This window comes from Oncorhynchus mykiss, chromosome 28, assembly GCF_013265735.2.
Source record: "Oncorhynchus mykiss isolate Arlee chromosome 28, USDA_OmykA_1.1, whole genome shotgun sequence".
Classification (NCBI taxonomy): domain Eukaryota; kingdom Metazoa; phylum Chordata; class Actinopteri; order Salmoniformes; family Salmonidae; genus Oncorhynchus; species Oncorhynchus mykiss.
Genome location: NC_048592.1, coordinates 21,086,312 through 21,112,871, shown reverse-complemented (window position 1 = coordinate 21,112,871; position 26,560 = coordinate 21,086,312). Strand labels below are relative to the sequence as shown.

The window sequence follows — 26,560 nt, the reverse complement described above, 5'->3', positions numbered from 1 at the left end:
TAGGCTATGTGCTGACACCAGCAGGGCCAGTCAGTGGATGGATGCCCACTCACTGACAATGGCACAGAGTGTGGGCACAAGTTCAAACTACTAGCGAGTGGATCGTCCATCATATTGCAGAGAGGCCTCTTACACTGACACTTGCGTTGTGCTCATATACAACCTGCCCATGATATGATGATCCACTATGCAGCGTCCCAAAGTATACCCTATTCCATACTTAGTGCATTACTTTTGACCAGGACTCATGGGACTCTGGTCAAATATAGCACACTATACAGGGAATAGGGTGCCATGTTGGATGAAAAATATCTAAATGGCTTACACAACCACATGATAGCTCATGTTACAACAAAAAAAGAAACAAATCTAACATTTAAGGGGGGGGAGAGGCATCTGTTTAATCGTTTGCCTGAAATGGTTTCAGCAGCAGCTTTACTAATGAAAATATATACTTTCACCACAGCCCCTTTAATAGGCGTGTCAATGTATGGATATGATGTCTTACACTTCATAGCTCTTACTTTATGGTAGAAGGGAAAAAGCCACTTAACCCAAATAATAAATCACTGCTGTATGAGTTTGAAATACCAAACTTTGAGATGTAAAAAAAATAAAGCTCCATCATAACCTTATAACTTAGGTTAAAACACCGTGCTGTATGAAGCAGTTTAATCCTAACTAATCTATGCCAGCGTCCCATACGGCACCCTATTCCCTATATAGTGCACTACATTTGACCAGGGCCCATAGGGGTCTGATCAAAAGTAGTGCACTTTGTTGTGTAGTATGGTGTTGTTTGGGACGCAAGCCTATCTGTAGTGGTGAGGCCTCCAGCAGAATGAGGTGGGAGACATGTCAAGGACGTGGTGGACCAGAAGAGATACCATCCAGGCTTAGGGAGCATAAGAGCATTGCTTGAGGTACATTGTGGGTGATTACCTATCTGAACAGGGAAACACATTACAGCCTCGGCAAATCTTTGCCAGAGATAGTGGGAGGACTGAGGTGCTGCATTCCAAATGACACCTTATTCCCTATACAGTGCACTACCTATGGGCTCCGTCAAAAGTAGTGCACTATAAAGGGAATTTGGTGCCATTTGGGACATAACCAGGGAGGATAGAAGGAGGTAGGCAGCTGGGCTGATGCCTGATCCACTCCATGATAAGATGTGAGAGCCAGATGATTGGCTGAGTCAATGCTGTGTGTTCAACACTAAAACAACAAATTACCACCTCAACATCATCTCAACCATCGCCACATGAGTTTGCCTAATGTGAATCAGTTAACCTCCCAAACAGAGAGTAGCAGGGTCCATCCAAACAGAGAGTAGCAGGGTCCATCCAAACAGAGAGTAGCAAGGTCCATCCATTGATGTTCTTTCCTTCGACTTTTCCTTTTATCTTCCCAGAAGTACATTTCATAGTGGCTTTAATCCATATTTCTTGTCATGTGACAGGATATGAAAATGGCATTATGATGCCTAATATGTGGGCCAAGAGCAACATCCTGGCTTAAGTCCCAGTTAGCACCCTATTCCCTACATAGTGTACCACTGCCATTTGGAATGCATCCCGTTTCTCCAGGCAGGGCACACGAGCATAGCAGCTCACCTGGTATCTGTCGGAGTGGTGGGCATCTTCAGAAGAGAGAGGGGAGACCACCGGTGACTCTCCCTCGCGTTTGATGTGCACCGACAACAGCATAGACTGGGGAGAAAGAGCAGGACAGTTGTTGTGAGAGGAAGAGAAGAGGGGGAATGCTGCAGTGGAGGAGAGGAGGAGGACACAAGCCAACATTACAGGACACCTTGGTCATCTATAAACCTCTTCTGACAGCCTCCAAAGAGCCTCCGACATTACAGGCCCGCCCCACTGAAAAACTTAATTGAGTTTATTTCACAAATGAACTAGAGAAAAGGGGGGAAGAAGGGGGGAAGAAGGGGGAAGGGGAAATAGTGCTTACTTTACGGGGAAGAGTTGACAGAGATCCAGCTCTTTACAAGGCTGCTATGAAATATTTGTATTTACAAAGTGTTCCTATTAATCAAGGAGAGAGGAGAGAGCAGGGGCTTAAGTGGCCGACAAGTATAATCTAATATTAATATGTGAGAAATGGCAGACCCCTAGTGCTGGGACAGTAAATGAAGCATTATGCATGTCTTTTTATGCTTCGGGACGGCGAGGTCACGGAACTGCTGTTTATTTGTGTGGCTTTTATTCATTGATGTAACTGGAATTGTTACCTACTACACAGCATTATAACGCTGCATTTTTGAATGCCTCTGTGTCAATTAGCACAAGCTTCTGATAACTACCACTTGTTATTCTACTTGAGTGTAATAGTTTGTAATGTGTTGACTAATTAACAGAATGACGCCAGCGTTAGATACGGGAGGTGCCATGTTAGATAACGTGCTCATCTCCCCTCATCTTGCCTTGCCGTACCGTTGCCCCCTGACCCCGAGGATTAAGAGGCACAGGGCTGACACGGAGTCGCTATGGCGATGGCGTGGTTGAGAGGGGGCGGGTGGCCGTTGTGGCAGCTGTGAAGTGGGAGAGGTTAATCCGCTTTACAACCGGTAGGAAGGTCTGGAAGGCAGACTGGGCACAGGAAGCAGCAGCCCCTGTGATCTCTAAGCAGCTTCTTCATTTTTCACACGGTGTGTCGGAATACTAAGCACCTACTGGGGAATGCTCAGTCACGCCTCGCTCAGAGGGCCTGTTCTGTTCCCCTCACCCCGGTCCCTGTTCAATCCCTGTTCCCTTACTCCCATTTCCCCACTAACCACAGTTACTCCTGCTCCCTTACTCCCATTTCCCCCACTAACCACAGTTACTCCTGTTCCATTACTCCCATTTCCCCCACTAACCACAGTTACTCCTGTTCCATTACTCCCATTTCCCCCACTAACCACAGTTACTCCTGTTCCCTTACTCCCATTTCCCCCACTAACCACAGTTACTCCTGTTCCATTACTCCCATTTCCCCCACTAACCACAGTTACTCCTGTTCCATTACTCCCATTTCCCCCACTAACCACAGTTACTCCTGTTCCATTACTCCCATTTCCCCCACTAACCACAGTTACTCCTGTTCCATTACTCCCATTTCCCCCACTAACCACAGTTACTCCTGTTCCCTTACTCCCATTTCCCCCACTAACCACAGTTACTCCTGTTCCATTACTCCCATTTCCCCCACTAACCACAGTTACTCCTGTTCCATTACTCCCATTTCCCCCACTAACCACAGTTACTCCTGTTCCCTTACTCCCATTTCCCCCACTAACCACAGTTACTCCTGTTCCATTACTCCCATTTCCCCCACTAACCACAGTTACTCCTGTTCCCTTACTCCCATTTCCCCCACTAACCACAGTTACTCCTGTTCCATTACTCCCATTTCCCCCACTAACCACAGTTACTCCTGTTCCTGTTACGGTGCGTGAATGAGGACCCAAAAGCGAATTAACGTAAACAGAGCTTCTTTAATAACAAAACATAGGTAGGCTCAGATGGACCGGCAGATTCCGACAGGACAGGACAAGGTTGCAGCAAACATGACGATAGTCTGGTTCAGGCATGAATAACACAAACAAGAATCCGACAAAGACAGGAACAAAAACAGAGAGAGATATAGAGGACTAATCAGAGGGAAAAAGGGAACAGGTGGGAAAAGGGGTGACGAGGTAGTTAGGAGGAGACAAGGAACAGCTGGGGGAAAGAGGGGGAGAAAAGGTAACCTAATAACGACCAGCAGAGGGAGACAGGGTGAAGGGAAAGGACAGAAACAAGACACAACATGACAATACATGACAGTACCCCCCCACTCACCGAGCGCCTCCTGGCGCACTCGAGGAGGAAACCTGGCGGCAACGGAGGAAATCATCGATCAGCGCACGGTCCAGCACGTCCCGAGAGGGAACCCAACTCCTCTCCTCAGGACCGTACCCCTCCCAATCTACTAGGTACTGATGACCACGGCCCCGAGGACGCATGTCCAAAATCCTACGGACCCTGTAGATGGGTGCGCCCTCGACAAGGATGGGGGGGGGGGAAGACGAGCGGGGGCGCGAAGAACGGGCTTGACACAGGAGACATGGAAGACCGGGTGGACGCGATGAAGATATCGCGGAAGAAGAAGTCGCACTGCGACAGGATTAATGATCCGAGAAATACGGAACGGACCAATGAACCGCGGGGTCAACTTGCGAGAAGCGGTCTTAAGGGGAAGGTTCTGAGTGGAGAGCCAAACTCTCTGACCGCGACAATATCTAGGACTCTTAGTTCTACGCTTATTAGCAGCTCTCACAGTCTGCGCCCTATAACGGCAAAGTGCAGACCTGACCCTCTTCCAGGTGCGCTCGCAACGTTGGACAAAAGCCTGAGCGGAGGGGACGCTGGACTCGGCGAACTGAGATGAGAACAGCGGAGGCTGGTACCCGAGGCTACTCTGAAAAGGAGATAGCCCGGTCGCAGACGAAGGAAGCGAGTTGTGGGCGTATTCTGCCCAGGGGAGCTGTTCTGACCAAGACGCAGGGTTGCGAAAAGAAAGACTGCGTAAGATGCGACCAATAGTCTGATTGGCCCGTTCTGCTTGACCGTTAGACTGGGGGTGAAAGCCGGAAGAGAGACTGACGGAAGCCCCAATCAAACGGCAAAACTCCCTCCAAAATTGAGACGTGAATTGCGGACCTCTGTCCGAAACGACGTCTGACGGAAGGCCATGAATTCTGAAAACATTCTCGATGATGATTTGTGCCGTCTCTTTAGCAGAAGGAAGCTTAGCAAGGGGAATAAAATGAGCCGCCTTAGAGAACCTGTCGACAACCGTAAGAATAACAGTCTTCCCCGCTGACGAAGGCAGTCCGGTGACAAAATCTAAGGCGATGTGAGACCACGGTCGAGAGGGAATGGGAAGCGGCCTGAGACGGCCGGCAGGAGGGGAGTTACCGGACTTAGTCTGCGCGCAGACCGAACAAGCAGCCACGAAACGACGCGTGTCATGCTCCCGGGTGGGCCACCAAAAACGCTGGCGAATGGAAGCAAGCGTACCCCGAACGCCAGGGTGGCCGGCTAACTTGGCAGAGTGAGCCCACTGAAGAACGGCCAGACGAGTAGGAACGGGAACGAAAAGAAGGTTCCTAGGACAAGCGCGCGGCGACGGAGTGTGAGTGAGTGCTTGCTTTACCTGCCTCTCAATTCCCCAGACAGTCAACCCGACAACACGCCCCTCAGGGAGAATCCCCTCGGGGTCAGTGGAGGCTACTGAAGAACTGAAGAGACGAGATAAAGCATCAGGCTTGGTGTTCTTAGAGCCCGGACGATAAGAAATCACGAACTCGAAACGAGCGAAAAACAGCGCCCAACGCGCCTGACGCGCATTAAGTCGTTTGGCAGAACGGATGTACTCAAGGTTCCTATGGTCAGTCCAAACGACAAAAGGAACGGTCGCCCCCTCCAACCACTGTCGCCATTCGCCTAGGGCTAAGCGGATGGCGAGCAGTTCGCGGTTTCCCACATCATAGTTACGTTCCGACGGCGACAGGCGATGAGAAAAATACGCGCATGGGTGGACCTTGTCGTCAGAGAGGGAGCGCTGAGAAAGAATGGCTCCCACGCCCACCTCTGACGCGTCAACCTCGACAACGAACTGTCTAGAGACGTCAGGTGTAACAAGGATAGGAGCGGATGTAAAACGATTCTTGAGGAGATCAAAAGCTCCCTGGGCGTAAACGGACCACTTAAAGCACGTCTTGACAGAAGTAAGGGCTGTGAGAGGAGCTGCCACCTGACCGAAATTACGGATGAAACGACGATAGAAGTTCGCGAAGCCGAGAAAGCGCTGCAGCTCGACGCGTGACTTAGGGACGGGCCAATCAATGACAGCTTGGACCTTAGCGGGATCCATCTTAATGCCTTCAGCGGAAATAACAGAACCGAGAAATGTGACGGAGGAGGCATGAAAAGTGCACTTCTCAGCCTTCACAAAAAGACAATTCTCTAAGAGGCGCTGGAGGACACGTCGAACGTGCTGAACATGAATCTGGAGTGACGGTGAAAAAATCAGGATATCGTCAAGGTAAACGAAAACAAAGATGTTCAGCATGTCTCTCAGGACATCATTGACTAATGCCTGAAAGACAGCTGGAGCGTTAGCGAGGCCGAAAGGAAGAACCCGGTATTCAAAGTGCCCTAACGGAGTGTTAAACGCCGTCTTCCACTCGTCCCCCTCCCTGATGCGCACGAGATGGTAAGCGTTACGAAGGTCCAACTTAGTGAAAAACCTGGCTCCCTGCAGGATCTCGAAGGCTGAAGACATAAGAGGAAGCGGATAACGATTCTTCACTGTTATGTCATTCAGCCCTCGATAATCTATGCAGGGGCGCAGAGACCCGTCCTTCTTCTTGACAAAAAAAAACCCCGCTCCGGCGGGAGAGGAGGAGGGGACTATGGTACCGGCGTCAAGAGCTACAGACAAATAATCTTCGAGAGCCTTACGTTCGGGAGCCGACAGAGAGTATAGTCTACCCCGGGGGGGAGTGGTTCCCGGAAGGAGATCAATACTACAATCATACGACCGGTGTGGAGGAAGAGAGGTGGCCCTGGACCGACTGAACACCGTGCACAGATCGTGATATTCCTCCGGCACCCCTGTCAAATCACCAGGCTCCTCCTGTGAAGAAGAGACAGAGGAAACAGGAGGGATAGCAGACATTAAACATTTCACATGACAAGAGACGTTCCAGGAGAGGATAGAATTACTAGACCAATTAATTGAAGGATTATGACAAACTAGCCAGGGATGGCCCAAAACAACAGGTGTAAAAGGTGAACGAAAAATTAAAAAAGAAATGGTTTCGCTATGATTACCAGAAACAGTGAGGGTTAAAGGTAGCGTCTCACGCTGAATCCTGGGGAGAGGACTACCATCCAAAGCGAACAAGGCCGTGGGCTCCCTTAACTGTCTGAGAGGAATGTTATGTTCCCGAGCCCAGGTCTCGTCCATAAAACAGCCCTCCGCCCCAGAGTCTATTAAGGCACTGCAGGAAGCTGACGAACCGGTCCAGCGTAGATGGACCGACAAGGTAGTGCAGGATCTTGAAGGAGAGACAGGAGTAGTAGCGCTCACCAGTAGCCCTCCGCTTACTGATGAGCTCTTGGCTTTTACTGGACATGAAGTGACAAAATGACCAGCGGAACCGCAATAGAGACAGAGGCGGTTGGTGATTCTCCGTTCCCTCTCCTTAGTCGAGATGCGGATACCTCCCAGCTGCATAGGCTCAGCACCCGAGCCGGCAGAGGAAGATGGTAGTGATGCGGAGAGGGGGGCAACGGAGAACGTGAGCTCCTTTCCACGAGCTCGGTGACGAAGATCAACCCGTCGCTCTATGCGAATAGCGAGTTCAATCAAGGAATCCACGCTGGAAGGAACCTCCCGGGAGAGAATCTCATCCTTTACCTCCGCGCGGAGACCCTCCAGAAAACGAGCGAGCAAAGCCGGCTCGTTCCAGTCACTGGAGGCAGCAAGAGTGCGAAACTCAATAGAGTAGTCTGTTATGGATCGATTACCTTGACATAGGGAAGACAGGACCCTGGAAGCTTCCTCCCCAAAAACAGAACGATCAAAAACCCGTATCATCTCCTCCTTAAAGTCCTGATACTGGTTAGTACACTCAGCCCTTGCCTCCCAGATTGCCGTGCCCCACTCACGAGCCCGTCCAGTAAGGAGAGATATGACGTAGGCGATACGAGCTGTGCTCCTGGAGTAAGTGTTGGGCTGGAGAGAAAACACAATATCACACTGGGTGAGGAACGAGCGGCATTCAGTGGGCTTCCCAGAGTAACACGGCGGGTTATTGATTCTGGGCTCCGGAGATTCGAAAGCCCTGGAAGTGGCCGGTGGATCGAGGCGGAGATGGTGAACCTGTTCTGTGAGGTTGGAGACTTGGGCGGCCAGGGTCTCAACGGCATGTCGAGCAGCAGACACTTCCTGCTCGTGTCTGCCTAGCATCGCTCCCTGGATCTCGACGGCAGAGTGGAGAGGATCCGAAGTCGCTGGGTCCATTCTTGGTCGGATTCTTCTGTTACGGTGCGTGAATGAGGACCCAAAAGCGAATTAACGTAAACAGAGCTTCTTTAATAACAAAACATAGGTAGGCTCAGATGGACCGGCAGATTCCGACAGGACAGGACAAGGTTGCAGCAAACATGACGATAGTCTGGTTCAGGCATGAATAACACAAACAAGAATCCGACAAAGACAGGAACAAAAACAGAGAGAGATATAGAGGACTAATCAGAGGGAAAAAGGGAACAGGTGGGAAAAGGGGTGACGAGGTAGTTAGGAGGAGACAAGGAACAGCTGGGGGAAAGAGGGGGAGAAAAGGTAACCTAATAACGACCAGCAGAGGGAGACAGGGTGAAGGGAAAGGACAGAAACAAGACACAACATGACAATACATGACAGTTCCATTACTCCCATTTCCCCCACTAACCACAGTTACTCCTGTTCCATTACTCCCATTTCCCCACTAACCACAATTACTCCTGTTCCATTACTCCCATTTCCCCACTAACCACAGTTACTCCTGTTCCCTTACTCCCATTTCCCCCACTAACCACAGTTACTCCTGTTCCATTACTCCCATTTCCCCCACTAACCACAATTACTCCTGTTCCCTTACTCCCATTTCCCCCACTAACCACAATTACTCCTGTTCCATTACTCCCATTTCCCCACTAACCACAGTTACTCCTGTTCCCTTACTCCCATTTCCCCCACTAACCACAATTACTCCTGTTCCATTACTCCCATTTCCCCCACTAACCACAATTACTCCTGTTCCCCAACACTGTCTGTCTGACTCTCCCCTAGCCCCTGTCTGTCTGACTGTTCCCAGACCCTGTCTGTCTGACACTGCCCTAGCCCCTGTCTGTCTGACTGTTCCCAGACTCTGTCTGTCTGACTCTCCCCTAGCCCCTGTCTGTCTGACTCTTCCCCAACCCTTGTCTGTCTGACTCTCCCCTAGCCCCTGTCTGTCTGACTGTTCCCAGACCCTGTCTGTCTGACACTGCCCTAGCCCCTGTCTGTCTGACTGTTCCCAGACCCTTGTCTGTCTGACTCTCCCCTAGCCCCTGTCTGTCTGACTCTCCCCTAGCCCCTGTCTGTCTGACTGTTCCCAGACCCTGTCTGTCTGACTCTCCCCTAGCCCCTGTCTGACTGACTGTTCCCAGACCCTGTCTGTCTGACTCTCCCCTAGCCCCTGTCTGACTGACTGTTCCCAGACCCTGTCTGTTTGACTCTCCCCTAGCCCCTGTCTGACTGACTGTTCCCAGACCCTGTCTGTCTGACTCTCCCCTAGCCCCTGTCTGACTGACTGTTCCCAGACCCTGTCTGTCTGATTCTCCCCTAGCCCCTGTCTGTCTGACTGTTCCCAGACCCTGTCTGTCTGACTCTCCCCTAGCCCCTGTCTGTCTGACTGTTCCCAGACCCTGTCTGTCTGACTCTCCCCTAGCCCCTGTCTGACTGACTGTTCCCAGACCCTGTCTGTCTGACTCGCCCCTAGCCCCTGTCTGACTGACTGTTCCCAGACCCTGTCTGTCTGACTCTCCCCTAGCCCCTGTCTGACTGACTCTTCCCAGACCCTGTCTGTCTGACTCTCCCCTAGCCCCTGTCTGTCTAACTCTCCCCTAGCCCCTGTCTGTCTGACTATTCCCAGACCCTGTCTGTCTGACTCTCCCCTAGCCCCTGTCTGTCTGACTGTTCCCAGACTCTGTCTGTCTGACTCTCCCCTAGCCCCTGTCTGTCTGACTGTTCCCCAACCCTGTCTGTCTGACTCTCCCCTAGCCCCTGTCTCTCTGACTCTTCCCAGACCCTGTCTGTCTGACTCTCCCCTAGCCCCTGTCTGTCTGACTGTTCCCAGACCCTGTCTGTCTGACTCTCCCCTAGCCCCTGTCTGTCTGACTCTGAACCAGGCACCATCAGAAGGTAATAGTGAGGCAGGGTGAGACTCTGAGCTTGTATTGATAAAAACCTGTCTCCAATCTCCATTAAATATCTTTATCAAGTTCATCCATTTCATCTCAACCCAGTAAATGTCCTCTGAAATGGCAGTTGAATGAAGAGTAGTGGAAACACTGTTGAGCACATTAAAGCGTGTCTTTGAAGATGTTAAAGATATTAAAGGTCCCCTTTTACCAGACAGGTACAGTGATCATTAAGAGACAGACATCCTTCATAGCATCTTTACCCTCCGCAGGGACACATACCATCAGCAAATCTTACCTTTATTGCAGAGGGACGATCAAGCTCTCCCCCAGTGCCAACTGCGGCTGGCTCCAGACTACACTTTAAAAAACTCTCATATCTCTTTCGCTCTTTCTGTCACTCTCTCCCTTTCTCTCTCTGTCACTGACTCTCCCTCTCTCTCTTTCTCCCTCTCAATCTCCCTTCACTCAGCACATTCAGTGAGGGGCCTGAAGAACAGTGTCAGAGCTAAATGTGGCAACATTAAGAGACCATGAATGAAACCTCTTATTAACATAAGAGAGACATACCCTGTCCCAGCGGACTACAGGGATGCTATGTGGCTTTGGGGTGTGTCTCCAAGTGAACACTCTGAAACACTGCGTCTACTGAGAAGATAGACCCAGCTAGAGTCCCTTTTTAAGTCCTTAGTCTTACAGAGTCCTTTGTCTCCCTATCCTTGGGTTCTTATTGGGTGTTCACAGAAACTGCTCTGTCCAGGGTCTATTGGATCTGCTTTTTAATGAGGACTCAGACAGCCATAGGAAGTGCATCTATGGCAGTTTCCTCCAGTCCCCTCTCCACTGCCTGCTGGAGCACGGTCACTCTGCTGATACAGTAGTAGCTAGCTTAACAGCCTTCCTTCCGGAGGATATATACGTCTCCTTAAGACACTGCCTGGTCGAGCTCCGGTGGGAGCCTCCCAGAGATCCAGACCTGAAGTACAGTAGCCTAATAAGGCTCAGATAGTTCAGAGGAAGATCGTTCTGGTCAGGGAGCTGGTCAGTGGAACGATGATGGTCTTATTGGGGCTGTGGAGTCTGAGAGAGGTTCTGCTGGTAAATCCTCTTACCTTAGGAGTTCCTGGAGCCACACTGCCGTCCTTGTGTCCGTGTGATGGGTTCTTACTGTAGGAGGAAAGAGAGAGACCGATTTAGACAGGTTATTGGATATGTCTTTTTGCAGTACGGGTGGGTTTGGGTGTTTCCATTCAAATGGGAGGTGCACTTCGAGACAGATATGTTTTTGATTGAGGTCACATGTCTTTCTAGGATGTTCTTATGCCTCTCTCTCTGTATGTCTGCGTCTGTCCTAATATAAGTGATATTCTTCTCAGTATCCCCTCAGGTGACACCTCGGTCCTCTGTCTCTGTGCAGACGACACCCCTCTTTCAACACTCAATTCTGCTTAAAGTCACACAGGCAGAGAGACAGCACTGTTTCTCCCCTCACTCACTCAGACAAAACGCAATACCCAGGGGACAGCTCAAATGGTCAGTCAGTCATCGAGAAACACAAATCACACTTTTAATCGTCTGCAAGATTCAAACCCGCCTATCCTCCCCTTTCTCCCCCAGTGCCACTCCATCTGCCCACCCTTGGGCCATGCTGTGTTTGAAACAATTACAGCTCAAAGTACGACTGCTAAGCAGATTTGGGATATCATTTTTTTTATTGAAGTAATCATTCTCTTGGACGCTCCAATCCACCCCTTAACCCCCTCTCCTCTCCTCTCCTCTCCTCTCCTCTCCTCTCCTCTCCTCTCCTCTCCTCTCCTCTCCTCTCCTCTCCTCTCCTCTCCTCTCCTCTCCTCTCCTCCTCCTTTCCTAACCGCCGTCGCAGAGCCAGTGGCAGGAGCGGGAAATAAATGATTTTGCTGTTATTTGATTTGTCAGTGAAACGCCCCAGGCACTTAGGACTTTGAAATATGTTGAGGACAATGCGCTGGCTTGTAAACATTGTATTAAAGAGGCGGAGGAGAGGAGAGAGAGATGGAAAGAAAGGGGGGAGGTAGAAAGAGGGGGGGGGGGCAGCTCTCCCCAGAGTCTGACCAGCGGGGTCTACATCAAATCACAGCCTCATCGACATTGCGGATTGAAGATGACTGATTACAAGGCCGGAAATATTAAACGGGCCGGCTAAGGCATCCGTCGACAATGGGGAGAGACATATCAAATCAGACCTCTCCCTGAGACATGATTATTCATCATTCCCTCTCCTCCTCCCTGAGACATGAATATTCATCATTCCCTCTCATCTTCCCTGAGACATGAATATTCCTCATTCCCTCTCATCCTCCCTGAGACATGAATATTCATCATTCCCTCTCATCCTCCCTGAGACATGAATATTCATCATTCCCTCTCCTCCTCCCTGAGACATGAATATTCCTCATTCCCTCTCCTCCTCCCTGAGACATGAATATTCCTCATTCCCTCTCATCCTCCCTGAGACATGAATATTCATCATTCCCTCTCATCCTCCCTGAGACATGAATATTCCTCAATCCGTCTCATCCTCCCTGAGACATGAATATTCCTCATTCCCTCTCATCCTCCCTGAGACATGAATATTCCTCATTCCCTCTCATCCTCCCTGAGACATGAATATTCATCATTCCCTCTCCTCCTCCCTGAGACATGAATATTCATCATTCCCTCTCATCCTCCCTGAGACATGAATATTCATTATTCCCTCTCATCCTCCCTGAGACATGAATATTCATCATTCCCTCTCCTCCTCCCTGAGACATGAATATTCATCATTCCCTCTCATCCTCCCTGAGACATGAATATTCGTCATTCCCTCTCTTCCTCCCTGAGACATGAATATTCATCATTCCCTCTCATCCTCCCTGAGACATGAATATTCCTCATTCCCTCTCATCCTCCCTGAGACATGAATATTCATCATTCCCTCTCATCCTCCCTGAGACATGAATATTCCTCAATCCGTCTCATCCTCCCTGAGACATGAATATTCATCATTCCCTCTCATCCTCCCTGAGACATGAATATTCATCATTCCCTCTCATCCTCCCTGAGACATGAATATTCCTCATTCCCTCTCATCCTCCCTGAGACATGAATATTCCTCAATCCGTCTCATCCTCCCTGAGACATGAATATTCCTCATTCCCTCTCATCCTCCCTGAGACATGAATATTCCTCAATCCGTCTCATCCTCCCTGAGACATGAATATTCCTCATTCCCTCTCATCCTCCCTGAGACATGAATATTCATCATTCCCTCTCATCCTCCCTGAGACATGAATATTCCTCATTCCCTCTCATCCTCCCTGAGACATGAATATTCCTCAATCCGTCTCATCCTCCCTGAGACATGAATATTCCTCATTCCCTCTCATCCTCCCTGAGACATGAATATTCCTCATTCCCTCTCATCCTCCCTGAGACATGAATATTCATCATTCCCTCTCATCCTCCCTGAGACATGAATATTCATCATTCCCTCTCCTCCTCCCTGAGACATGAATATTCCTCATTCCCTCTCATCCTCCCTGAGACATGAATATTCCTCATTCCCTCTCATCCTCCCTGAGACATGAATATTCCTCATTCCCTCTCATCCTCCCTGAGACATGAATATTCATCATTCCCTCTCATCCTCCCTGAGACATGAATATTCCTCATTCCCTCTCCTCCTCCCTGAGACATGAATATTCCTCATTCCCTCTCATCCTACCTGAGACATGAATATTCCTCATTCCCTCTCATCCTCCCTGAGACATGAATATTCATGATTCCCTCTCCTGCTCCCTGAGACATGAATATTCATGATTCCCTCTCCTGCTCCCTGAGACATGAATATTCCTCATTCCCTCTCCTTCTCCCTGAGACATGAATATTCATCATTCCCTCTCCTGCTCCCTGAGACATGAATATTCATCATTCCCCTTCCTGCTCCCGGAGACATGAATATTCATCATCCCTCTCCTGCTCCCTGAGACATGAATATTCATAATTCTCTCCTCCTCCCTGAGACATGAATATTCATGATTCCCTCTCCTGCTCCCTGAGACATGAATATTCATCATTCCCTCTCCTGCTCCCTGAGACATGAATATTCATCATTCCCCCTCCGTCTCCCTGTGCATGAATAGGTTGGCTGGGGCTCTCCTCTTGGCATTCATTTTATTTTATTTTGTGTTAATTTTTTCTCAGTTTTCTTCTGTTTTGTTACTTTCCCTGTCTAGCTTCTCTTCCTCTTTCTCCCTTTTGCTCTCCATTTCAGTCTTTCTTTATTTCGCTCCTCCTCCCTATCTTCTCCTTTCACTGCAACAAGGATACATTTTTATGATGCGCCAGGTCGAAGTGACAAAAAAGTCACCCTTGTCATGTTCGCTTTGTGTCCCATGCACAGCCCCAGATTCAGAGCGGCTTTGGCAAGGCGCTGAAATTGAATTTGCCCAGGTCCTAATCTGACAACGTGATTTGTCAGGCGAGCGTGTCCCCGGAGTGGACGACTGGAGAGGGGAAGAGGGGTGTGGGGGTGGAGGGGGTGCGGCCTCATACAGGAGGTTACAGACGAGGTGTTGCAGGAAGGAATCAAGGAAACTAAGTAGACCAACTAAGGTAAACAGGAAGTAGAGATGAGTTGATTTACAATCAAATCTCAGAAAGAAGAAATACTTATCTTCCTGATAAAAATCCTAACGTGGCCATTGGTTGAGGTTCCGGTCAGTTAGGCAACCAGAGATGGGTGTAATGAATGGCAAGTGAGGGCGGGTTCAACCACTCGTCCTGCCTCCCTTATCAGGTAATAAGCCTTGTCCCCTCCCCTAGCCCCTCTGTGGAGGCACTCGTGATTGATCTGCCAACACAAATCAGGGATGGACCTTGAAAGGGGATAAATCGCCACACGGGCTCTATGCTGTTTGTGAGATAATAAACGCACTCACCGCCATCATAAATCCACCAGCCAGGCAGGCAGGCAGTGAAACAGGCAGGTAGGGAGTGAGGCAGCATTGTTTGGGCTGTGTCTCTATCTGTTTCTGTGCAGGCTGTGTCACACTCATCCCTCCACTCTGGCCCGACAGACAGGACAGGAGGGCCTGCTGCTTTCAGAGCACTGTAACTAATGTACTGCACCATCAATCTGGAAGAGAGACCCCGGCCACACTGGCCATGCAGAGAGACTCTTACTAACACAGGTCAAAGGTTTTAGTGGCTGAGGGTTGAGGGGGTGTCCACCATGTCTGATTCCTTTAAAGACTAGACCTAGTAGGAGCCTACTCAAGCATTGTGGAAAAGTTGTATTTGTGGGTATTGTACACTCGGAAGGACTGGGAAGAAAGAGTACTGACAAAAAGAATGAACAGTAGTTACATACTCAGGCACCGTGTAATGCAGGGTACAGTATCTATTTCCTGAATGTCGAGTGTTTCTGTTTTTACATTTATTACCTTAAAACTCCATAGAAACAATAACAAAAGCTGACTTGTTGTTGGTGGCTGGGACCAGATAGGGAGCGACAACAAGGAGATTCAACACTGGGGTGCTGTTGTCAGTGACAGTGAGGTGACAGAAAGGAGAGAGAGAGAGGGAGGGGAGAGAGGCGAGATGAAAGAAAACAGAGAGAGAGAGGGGTGGATGGGGAAGGAGTGCAGGTGGGGCTTCTTGCGGCTTCTTCACACGTGCCCATTTCAATGAATTTTGATGTCAACGCTCAGGCAAAAAGCTTCCAGCCTGTCATGTCAAACCAATGACATCGTTTTGAAATGAGGAACAAAGCCAGGAGAGAAAATAGACAAGACGGAGGGAAAAGGGGAGAAAGAGAGGTTGCCGAAACAAGAGTTCAAATGTGTTTTGTTAATGATAAATGTGAATAGTGTAGCAGATTTACCAAAGAAAAGGGATCTTTTTCCAGCCATATAAATCTCCATAAAAGCAGTAGAAGTTCATGTGAACTGAATATGTTTGATATTTCTGCCCATGATTTTGACTGCTCTTTGACAGCTATGGCAGAATGCTAAGCTTTCATCTCCTAGACTGTTGGTTGATAAGGTTAGCAACGGCCAGTTGGCTATAGGGGCCTGATAGGATGCCTTTACAATAACCCCTACACCGCCTCTGCTCCTCCTCTCTCCCAGACCTATCCAAACACATCCCACTGAAACCAAGTAACAAAAAAAAGAAAGGGAGCGAGAAAGAGGGAAGGAGAGAGAGACAGAGAGAGAGAGAGAGAGAGAGAGAGAGAGAGAGAGAGAGAGAAAGGGAAGGAAGGAGAGAGAGAGAGAGAGGGAGAGAGAGAGAAAGGGAAGGAAGGAGAGAGAGAGAGAGAGAGAGAGAGAGAGAGAGAGAGAGAGAGAGAGAAAGGGAAGGAAGGAGAGGGAGAGAAAGAAAGAAAGAAAGGATGAAAATGGTCAAAGTTCCAGTCTGGGGGGAGGGGTTGTAAGCTCGAGATAAAGATTGCTTTTCGCTATTCGTGTCGTTCGCCACCCAGCTCAAGCTCGCTCCGTTGGAGGCAAATTGATTATGTGGAGGGGATGGGTGGTGGGGTGGAGGGATATGTAGATTGCTCTGCCCCTGTGAGCAGGCTGATGTGTAAAGGGCATGATAGATTTCCATGTCCATACATGAGGAGTGGAGGAAAAGGATGAGAGAGGCGAGGCGGCCCCATCGGCCAAGGCCACTGGGGAGCCAGTGGCTCTGGCAGCTAGTCCCAATCTCACACACATCCACTCAGGGCCCTTCCTGGGCCCCTGACGGGCCCACACCATCTGCCTAATGCTACATCTTAAACAGCCTCCTCCATTTTACATGCACTCTCGTCTCATTTGGTGCAAAATGAAACGCTATCATTAAAGGGACATTTACTACAAATTGCCACAAATTCACCATGTCACTTCCAATGATCTGTGCGCCAATGTAACGCTGGTGCCTCGCCCGGCAACTGTGGCAGAGCAGGAGGAATGGGACAGCAGAGTGGGGTGAGAGAGAGAGAGAAAGAGAGAGAGAGAGAGAGAGAGAGAGAGAGAGAGAGAGAGAGAGAGAGAGATGGATGAAGGGAGGGAGCGAGCAAGAAGGAGAGAGGGGGAGAGGGAGAGAGAGAAAGGGAGAGGAAATGAGAGGGAAAGAAAGAGAGAGAGAGAGAGAGAGAGAGAGAGAGAGAGAGAGAGAGAGAGATGGAAGCGGGAGGACCTCCCTGCTGTCGTAAGGACATACTATACTCTTTACAGATGAGTGGATGGGTCTGGAAGTCCTATCATAGCCTTCTAATCCAACTTCTGTATGGGGTTCCACAGGCTAGGGGCATTGTGGCAGAGCAGAAAAGGGTTTACACAGAGGTAGGGATCACCATCCATCTTGAAAATACTTTTTGGCGATACAGTGAGAGACATTAATGAAATTATGAAAAGCTAACTGACCAGTTTAGCTAACCCCATTACCCGACGTCGCTTTACACACAGACACGAAAAGATTAAAGCTCCAACGCGGTCTGAACGGAGATTCATCATCTAACGGAAATCATTTCTCCCATTAAGCCCAGCAGTGATTGTATTGGAGCTAAACATAGAACTTGGACTGGCAGCCGGGAGCAAGGACACTTTGCACTAGACACTCTCCCTCTACCTCTCTCTCTCTCTCTCTCTCTCTCTCTGTCTCTCCCTCTCTCTCTGTCTCTCTCTCCCTCTCTACCTCTCTCTCTCTCTCCCTCTCTCTCCCTCTCTACCTCTCTCTCTCTCTCTCTCTCTCTCTCTCACTCCCTCCCTCCCTCTCCCTCTCTACCCCTCTCTCTCTCTCTCTCTCTCTGTCTCTCCCTCTCTCCCTCTCTCTCTGTCTCTCTCTCCCTCTCTACCTCTCTCTCTCTCTACCTCTCTCTCCCTCGCTCCATCTCTACCTCTCTCTCTCTCTCCCTCTCTCTCTCTCTCGCTGCCCCCACTTCCTCTATGAAGACCTCTCCTATCCCTCCCCCACAAGACTAAACGGCGGTGCGTTGCCGGGGTATATCCAGGCATAATTCACGTGGCAACCGCAATGGGGTTAATGGGACTGGTGCAGGCGAGGCTAAATCACGGGGCCGTGACGCTCAGCAGTGTCCGCCCCTGACAAACCAGGAAGGATGACGCCATTTCTTTAAATAACCGCTGCCATCGACCACCAGGGCCCGCCAGGCAGGCTCTCCGTGTCCGCAGAAGAGGGGTTGGAGGAGAGGGTGGGCCGCTGCCCTTTATTAATTATTAAATGATAACTCCTCACTGCTGCATGATGGATAACAGTCTGGAGAAGAGAGCGGAGAGGCACACACCCCTCCCCCGTCTCCTCTCTACCCTCTCACTGTTACACGTCCCTCACACACACACACACACACACACACACACACACACACTGAGAGAGCAAGTGGGGAACATGCCACTGGTGCTATGCGTTACACATGTACTGCTGCAGGTGACAGGGATTATTCATTCAGATGTGTGGCGGAGGGCGTGCAGGCCCTAAGTCAACAAGCTCTGGTTTCCATGAGGAGTGAAGAAGTGAGGCTCCTAGCTCTTTGCCTTGGGTGGGTTAATAGGTGGTGCTATCAAGCAGGGTGGGTAAGGAGCGCTCGGTCACGCGATCAAGGTGAAATATGATTTCAAATGGCAGCCTCCAATCTGAAGGGTTAATAGTTTGATTTATCCCACTGTAAACCTGGATATAGTGCACTAACCAGAGCCCTAATGGGCCTTGGTCCAAAGTAGGGCATTGATAAAAAGTACATTAGTGCACTATATAGAGAATAGGGTGCCATTTTGGACGCATCACAGGGTGACTATTGAAGTGAACCGCGATCTCTCTGCTGAAGCCTCCACAGTCAGTAAGAATGGCATTCATACTGTAAGTCCACCTCCAGATCTCTCTTATCTACTCCCATACTTACCATGGACAAGCTCTGTCAAAGACCAGGAGATGAATGAACATCTGTCAGGGATTTTTGCAGTTGATTTGTTTTCCTGGCTAACCAAGTCCTTCAAAAATCCAGGTATCACTGCAGTATTAGGGGGAATACCAGGGGCTGGGGAGGGGCTCTGGTCTGTCCCAAAACCCAGGTATCACTGCAGTATTAGGGGGAATACCAGGGGCTGGGGGGGGGGGCTCTTGTCTCTCCAAAAGCCTAGGTATCACTGCAGTATTAGGAGGAATACCAGGGGTTGGGGAGGGGCTCTTGTCTCTCCAAAAGCTTATCCAAAGCTGACAACTAAAGAGTACTAGTGTACCCTCTTAGAGAAAATGGTTTCAAAAGGGGTTCTTCCGCTGCCCCCATAGGAGAACCTTTTAGGGTTCCATGTAGAACCCTCTGCGGAAAGGGGTTCTTCAAAGGGTTCTCCTACGGGGACAGCCAAAGAACCATTATCCAGCACCTTTTTTCAAAGAGTGTACCCTCAGTAGAGACATGGAAGAACTGTCGTCTACGTGGCCCCTCCCTGCCATTACAAATGATGCAGATGTGAAAACCTAGTTGAGTGAGTGATTCAGCTCTATCCCTACAGCGTGTAATGGCCCCAGAGGTGCAGGCATCACTCTGATGCCATGGCTGTGGTGGTGAACTGTGGATTGCAGAGGAGCGGACAGGGAGTCAGGGGATGTCCCTGGTGTTGTAATCTAGGGGTCCAGGAGTACAGCTGAACCCCCTCGGTGTGGTGTAACATGGCAGGGGTCTGACCTGAGGTGCATGTGGGTGAGGCGCTCCATCTCCTGCTCCATGTGGTCCTGCAGTTCTCCTGGACGCAGCAACACCTGGCAGATAGGACAGATGGGCGTCTGGCTGTCATACAGAGACACCTTCTTCTTACCTGGAGGGAGGGAGGGAGGGGGAGAGAGAGAGAGAGAGAGAGAGAGAGAGAGAGAGAGGGAGAGAGAGAGAGAGAGAGAGAGAGAGAGAGAGAGAGAGAGAGAGAGAGAGAGAGAGAGAGAGAGAGGGAGAGAGGGAGGGAGAGAGAGAGGGAGAGAGAGAGAGAGAGAGAGAGGGAGAGAGAGAGGGAGAGAGAGAGAGAGAGGGAGCGGGAGAAGGAGAGGGGGAGAGAGAGAGAGAGAGAGAGAGAGAGAGAGAGGGAGAGAGAGATATGGGGAAAGACAGACATAGAGAGGAGGAAGGAAAGATGGAGAGAAAGAGAGAGGGAGAGAGAGAGAGAGAGAGATATGGGGAAAGACAGACATAGAGAGGAGGAAGGAAAGATGGAGAGAAAGAGAGAGGGAGAAAGAGGGGAGAAAGAGAGACATCAAGGGAAGCTAGGATGAGATCTGTCCACAGGGCCGTGTCCCTCAGGCATGCGGGAGGGAGGGATGGATGGGGCAGCAGGATTAAGTGCCTCAGATTTCACTTTCCTGGACTGAAAATCGCTGGGCCCTAACGTATGTCTCCAGTTACCTCATTAACACTAACAGAGTGAGCGACTGATTGAACCCAGCCACACTCCATGGATCACATTCTGGCTCTATGTCATCTCAAACATATCACAGCAAAGGCATACTGTACTCATGCACACATGTTTAAAACCCAGAGAACTCAAACAAGGGCTTGAAGGACATACAGTATGATGTAATGAGCCAGTTCATTGTCTGTGTGTGTGTGTGTGTGTGTGTGTGTGTGTGTGTGTGTGTGTGTGTGTGTGTGTGTGTGTGTGTGTGTGTGTGTGTGTGTGTGTGTGTGTGTGTGTAAACAGGAGTGTATTATGAGTTCTGAGTGTGTGTGTGTCATATCTAGGTATAGAGGAGGCGTCTGGGCTAAAAGTGTCTCCTAGTAAAAATATCTCCTCAGTCTCCTCGGTCTCTGGATGAAGGGGACTTCCTCCTCGCTCTCTGCTGCTGTCTTTCTGATTCCCAAATGGTACCCTATTCCTTATATAGTGCAATACCATGGACCCAGGACCCTGGTCAGAAGTAGTCCACTATATAGGAAATAGGGTGCCATTTGTGACACAACATTCTGTCTTTGCTGTTTTGGATCCCGTGTCGGCCAATCAGACGGGTCTATTCTTAGACCAGGAACAATGGGCCTACCCTGACACAGGATATCCTGTTGGGGCGGGGTGTCAGGGTGACAACAGTGTAGGTATAGGCAGGCAGGAGGGTGGGTGGGTGGCGGGCGACACTGTCCCCTGTCCCCCCTGCCCTCCCTGTCTCTCTGCCCTGAAATCAGGAACACACAGGCAGTGGGACACTGTTGTCCTTATCTGCCCCCATGACGCCAAGTCTGAACGCAGTGACATCAGGGTTCTACTGAGTGGAAGACAACTAAACGCTTTTGAGGTTTGAGGTAACAGAAATGTGCCAAATTAAAACAGGTGCTACAGTCAGACAAATAACATTCCTAAGGTACAACACAAACACACAAACAGGTTTTCTTGGTCCTGCCTGTTTGTGTGCTTGACTCTGAGGACCCTTCCTGATAATGGCTCCAAAAGCTGTCCTCAACAAGCGTCTCGTCCATTGTGTACAAATGGAGTTGGACAGGGCTATTACCTGGGAGGTAACCTAGGAACAGGGCAGCAGATCTGGGCTATAACGTCTATAGTCCTAAACACTATAAAGCCTTAGCTATCTGCTCTGTGCTCAGAATAAATCCTTAAGCCCAGAACGTCTGTGTCCTTGACACTGCCCAGAGGGCAGTGTTGTATTTGTCTAGTGACGTGATGTGCTGCTACCCTGTTTGAGCTGGTGATGGATCAGTCTCACCTCCCTCCAAGACAACACACACATAAACACAGAGCAGAGCAGCATACTGCAGCCAGGGGCCCTCCAGGGGCCCATATCCCTGCCCAGATATTGGCCTGTCACAACTATTTCCTGCAAGAGTACAGACTCATCAGTAAGGAGCTAGCAGGGACAATGTTAGGATGCATCCCTACTGTTGAACACACACACCCACCCACACACACACACACACACACACACACACACACACACACACACACACACACACACACACACACACACACACACACACACACACACACACACACACACACACACACACACACACACACACACACACTGTGTCTCTCAGCCTAACCCCCTTCCTCCCCGCCTGTCTCCCAGTCAAGCGTGCCGACGCATACTCAACTCCTATTCCCCAGCACTACTACTTAACAGCCCCACACTCTGGACACTTTAAGTGACTTTGAAAAATAGGTAATCGATTACAATTCTGCGTGTCTGTGTTTCTCTCAGCTCCCTCCCTCTCTCGCCCGCTGCATCCCTGCACATGTATTTCTCATTTTCTGCCCCTACCTTTTCATTTTCCCTCGCTCTGCTCGTCCTCCATCTATTTCTTTCCATTCTTTCTCTCCCTTTTTTCTCTTTCTTTCTTCTCTTCCTCTGTTTCTATCCATTCCCCTCTTCCTTTGTCTCTATATTTCTCTCTCTTTCTGCTTTCATCTCCTGCAGTCTTTGTACCTGTCTCTCTCCTCTTTGCCACATGTCTCCGTTACCCCTCACTTCTCTCCACTAAGCAGTGGTCAGCTTTATTGCCCTGACAAGATCATTTGAGTCATGCCAAAGGAATCACGGTCCGCAACAGTAAACAAAGAAAGATCCAATCCCATTCCTTTGCTGATGAAGTGCTTTCAATTCTGTAGGCAACCGAGAAAACACAGACATCACTGGACTTATTGTCCCTGGTTGATTTAGACTTTTTTGGGGAGATGGGCTTCATCTACTGTTGTAAATAACCTCACTTTTTTGTTTGACTGCAGGCTCTCAGTTCTGTGACAATTGTGCAAGTAACAATGCTACAATGTTGCATCAATGGTAATTTTGTCAGACAGTGTAGGTTTTTAATGTCTGGATTTTTTAAAACAGAAAGTTAAATATGCTACAAATACCAATCGAGTTATGTGTGTACCAGAGGACAACAGCCGTTATTCTGGTGCTGTTTGCGTGGGAAGAGGTAGACAGACTATGCGGTGGTCTAGACTCCCTGTATGTCTGAGGACAATGGTAGTGTGTGTGGTTGTGTGGCCAATCGCCTCTCGAGTCAGGCCCTTTAATTCATCCCTACACAATCAATGGGTTTAGTAATGGAGTCCTGATCACTGCAATGAGAACCTGTCGGCCCCTTAACCACCTCAGTGTCACCTGTCACACCCCAACATACTCTCACACACACACACACACACGCACGCACGCACACACACACACACACACACACACACACACACACACACACACACACACACACACACACACACACACACACACACACACACACACCAACTAACCTGAGATACGTAACCTTAGCTCAGAGAGGAGAGAGCTGTTTGATCTCTGCAGCCGTAGTGTGGTGTGGGTAGGCAGTGACAGAGACAGGGCTCCCTGAGGGCCTGTAGGCAGCAGGCAGGCAGGGCTGTGACACTGGACAGGACAGACTGCAGGGCCTCACAGCACTGACGACCATTTTAACACGCCAGGAAAAGTCCGAATTTGTCAATTGTATAAGTTCTGCACATTTCGGGACGTTATATATATTATGTTGCCAGACTTGTAGTGCAAGTAAGAAAACATGTACGTAAGACTTTAGGTCCCATTAGCTTAAAGCTTATTTGTTTAGTGATAATTACACCAGATGTATGAATGAACTATGTTAGTTCTTTCATCCCACAGAGTCTACATACAGCATGATGGGGCAGATGCTCCAGGATTTAGGGCACAGGAGTTTGGTGGAACCTTAATTGGGGAGGACGGGCTCGTGGTAGTGGCTGGAGCGGAATAGGTGGAAAGGTATCAAGTACATCAAACACACAGTTTCCATGGTTTCTCTCTCTCCCTGTCTGTCTCTCTCTCCCTCTCTCTCCCTCTCTCTCCCTCTATGGGTGGGTGTTAAAGTGAGAATTTCAAGAAGACAGTTGGACATATTGTCTGTTGCTTGGTTAAAGTTTGTCTACTTCTGAAACACAGTGTTTGAACTTGCAAAAATACATTTTGCTCTGAGTTCCAAATGTTTGTGTAATTTCCAAATCACATATTTCTCTGTCCAATCTCAGCCCCTGACAACAGGCCATCTCTTATCCCCTGTGGTAATCTTTCAATCTCACCTATGATGTCACATGTTCAAAGTTTTCCTGATCTGTCACAGGCATCATCAATAAGGGCCCAGTGCCCACCGTGTGTGTTGGGGACCTAATGTGTTTCCTATAGACAGGCCCATTATGTGTGGCTGCAGCCCCCCAGCCTAGTGTCCACGTCCTCCCCAGAGAGGATTGACTAAAGGCAGACAGCCTGTGATTAATCATGGGCCACGAGGAACAGTGAAACAGAGAGGGAGCAATCCCAGATAGACAGAGACAGGTGGACCCAGGTGCCCCTCCCTCTCTAAACAGCCACATCTGGGTACTGAATCTGCTCCCCCTTTCTGTCTATTGGTCTCTCTCTTGTTCTCCTCTGATGCTGTACTGTGGATGCCTCATTGACCCTTTCCCCTCTGCTTTCTCTCCCTTTCTCTCTCTCACTTTATCCCCATCGCTCTACCCCTCGTCCTCTTGTCAGTTCCTAGTTCTCTCTCTATCCCTTTCTCTCAGCCTCTCTCATTCTCAACCCCCCCTCTTTCTCTCTCTGTCTCTCTCTTTCCCTCAGGGCAGTGAGTGATGGGAATTGGTCGACAGAGAGATAAATCCTGGGGAAGGAGGGGGTTTTGCACGCGGCACTTGTCAGCGCGTTAAAGATGATTAATGCGGGATGCCCCCCTCCGCCGGACCCCTTAGCTCTGAGAGGGGGGGGGGGTGACTCCTCCATTTAATCTGTGGGAGCGAAGGGGACGCTGAAGCAGGCAGGGAGAGAGGGAATGAGGGAGGAAGAGGGTAAGGAGGGGGGCAATAACAAGGAAATAGGCCTGACAGAACTTTTTAGTACTGAGATTCCTCACCAAAATGCCACACGACCAGGGGAAGGAAGGAAGAGGCTGCTGCCTCCGCTCGCTGTGGCCTGACGGTTCTGATTGAGTGCTGGCCTGATCTCTTCTAATGCGCCAAGATGGATCATCTCATCTTCTCCTCCCATCCCACCCTGCCTCACTGCCTGGCCCCCAATCTCTCCTTTTAATCTCTGCCACCGTTTACCTTTATCAGGGCACTCCACTTAACCAGCCCGAGTCCTCTCCACTCGTCTCCAAGACACGACTAATGCCACACAGTGTCTGCATCCCAAATGGCACCCTATTCCCTATGTAGAGCACTTATTTTGAACCAAATCCTATGGGCCCTGGTTAAAAGTAGTGCCCTAAATGGGGAATAGGGTGCCATTTGGGACACACTCAGGCACAATCACCTGACTCCCTCCTCCACCACAACATGCCAGCCAGGCAAACTGTAATTATCTAAAGTATTCCCATCACTTAACCCCTTTCCTTAAAATCAATGATAAGAGGTGTTATGAGAAATTGAGACAGCCGATTAGACGACAGATGGTGAAATGAGAGCATGAGAGCAAGACTGCAGCCTGATGGAGAGAGAGAGAGAGAGAGAGAGAGAGAGAGAGAGAGAGAGAGAGAGAGAGAGATGGATAGAGAATGAGCAAGAGAGAGAGCTGGAGAGAGAAAGAGAGAGAGAGAGATGATAGAGAAAGAGAGAGAGACATAGAGAGTGAGAGAGAGAGATAGAGATGGATAGAGAAAGATAGAGCGTGAGAGAAGAGGAGGAGATTGAGAATGGGGGTGTTGCGTCCTGTTGTGTCATGCTCCGCTGCCTGCCGGTCTTATCAGAGCTGCCAAATGGCTGCACAGTCCCTATCATGCTGCATGGCTATGGCTATTGGTGGATGTGAGGGGGGTGAATTTAGCTGAGTGGGCCGGATGAGGCTGGGTTGGTACGTGGCGATGTATAACAGCTCTGGTGCTCACCCCGACATTTCTTACATGTTGTTACAACCCACCCTTTAGAGAAGAGAAGCAGACTATGCTGAATGAAGGCTGCAGCTAGCTGCTACAATTTAGAGAGGGCCACTGGCACAACTCTGGTAGCACAGGCCTGTGAGTTGTCTGCCTACTAACTGGTTTGCCCTTTCACAGCGTTTCACAATGGAACTCAAATAGCATGGGCCTGTTTCATTTAACTGTTTTGAAACGCAGAAAGAACCTATACACCTTACGTATCTGTAAAACATAATAACATATGTATCTACAGTAGATACTGTCTCACTGGCTTTTGTGGGAAAATATACTCAAAGAATAATATTAGCAATATTCAATTTTGGGTTAAAATAGCTTTTATGGAAAGGATTTTAGTAATTGTTATGAGTGTGTAACCATGGTGTGTGTGTGCATGTGTGTGTACACAGGCAGCCCTGCTGTGGTCAGTTCTCCTTCTACAGAGCCCCATGCAGTCTGCTGTTTGCTGCTGAAACAAGAGCTCAGCACTGCTAGCTCCCTAATGTGTAATGTACTGGCCAGAGAACAAAGACATTTTACTAACAGGCTCTCAGGGAGGACTGGAGCGCCTTTTGAAATCCAAATGTGTTACCATTGTAGCGGTGCTCTAAGTGGAGACTGGCAGGCAGGCGGGAGCAGGCGGGGGCAGGCGGGGGCAGGCGGG

At 49.5% G+C, this 26,560-nt stretch overlaps 1 protein-coding gene across 4 annotated transcripts in view; it reads right to left on the bottom strand.

Moving 5' to 3' along the window:
* Positions 1–26,560, bottom strand: part of LOC110508723 (E3 ubiquitin-protein ligase RNF220) — a 191,776-nt gene that overhangs the window by 40,068 nt on the left and 125,148 nt on the right. For all 4 annotated transcript variants that reach the window (XM_036967080.1, XM_036967079.1, XM_036967083.1 and 1 more), the window contains exons 3-5: positions 19,702–19,831; positions 11,108–11,162; positions 1,617–1,712 (exon numbers count right to left, since the gene is read on the bottom strand). In XM_036967080.1, coding sequence (XP_036822975.1) covers positions 1,617–1,712; positions 11,108–11,162; positions 19,702–19,831 — 281 coding nt within the window. The remainder of the gene's footprint in view (positions 1–1,616; positions 1,713–11,107; positions 11,163–19,701; positions 19,832–26,560) is intronic.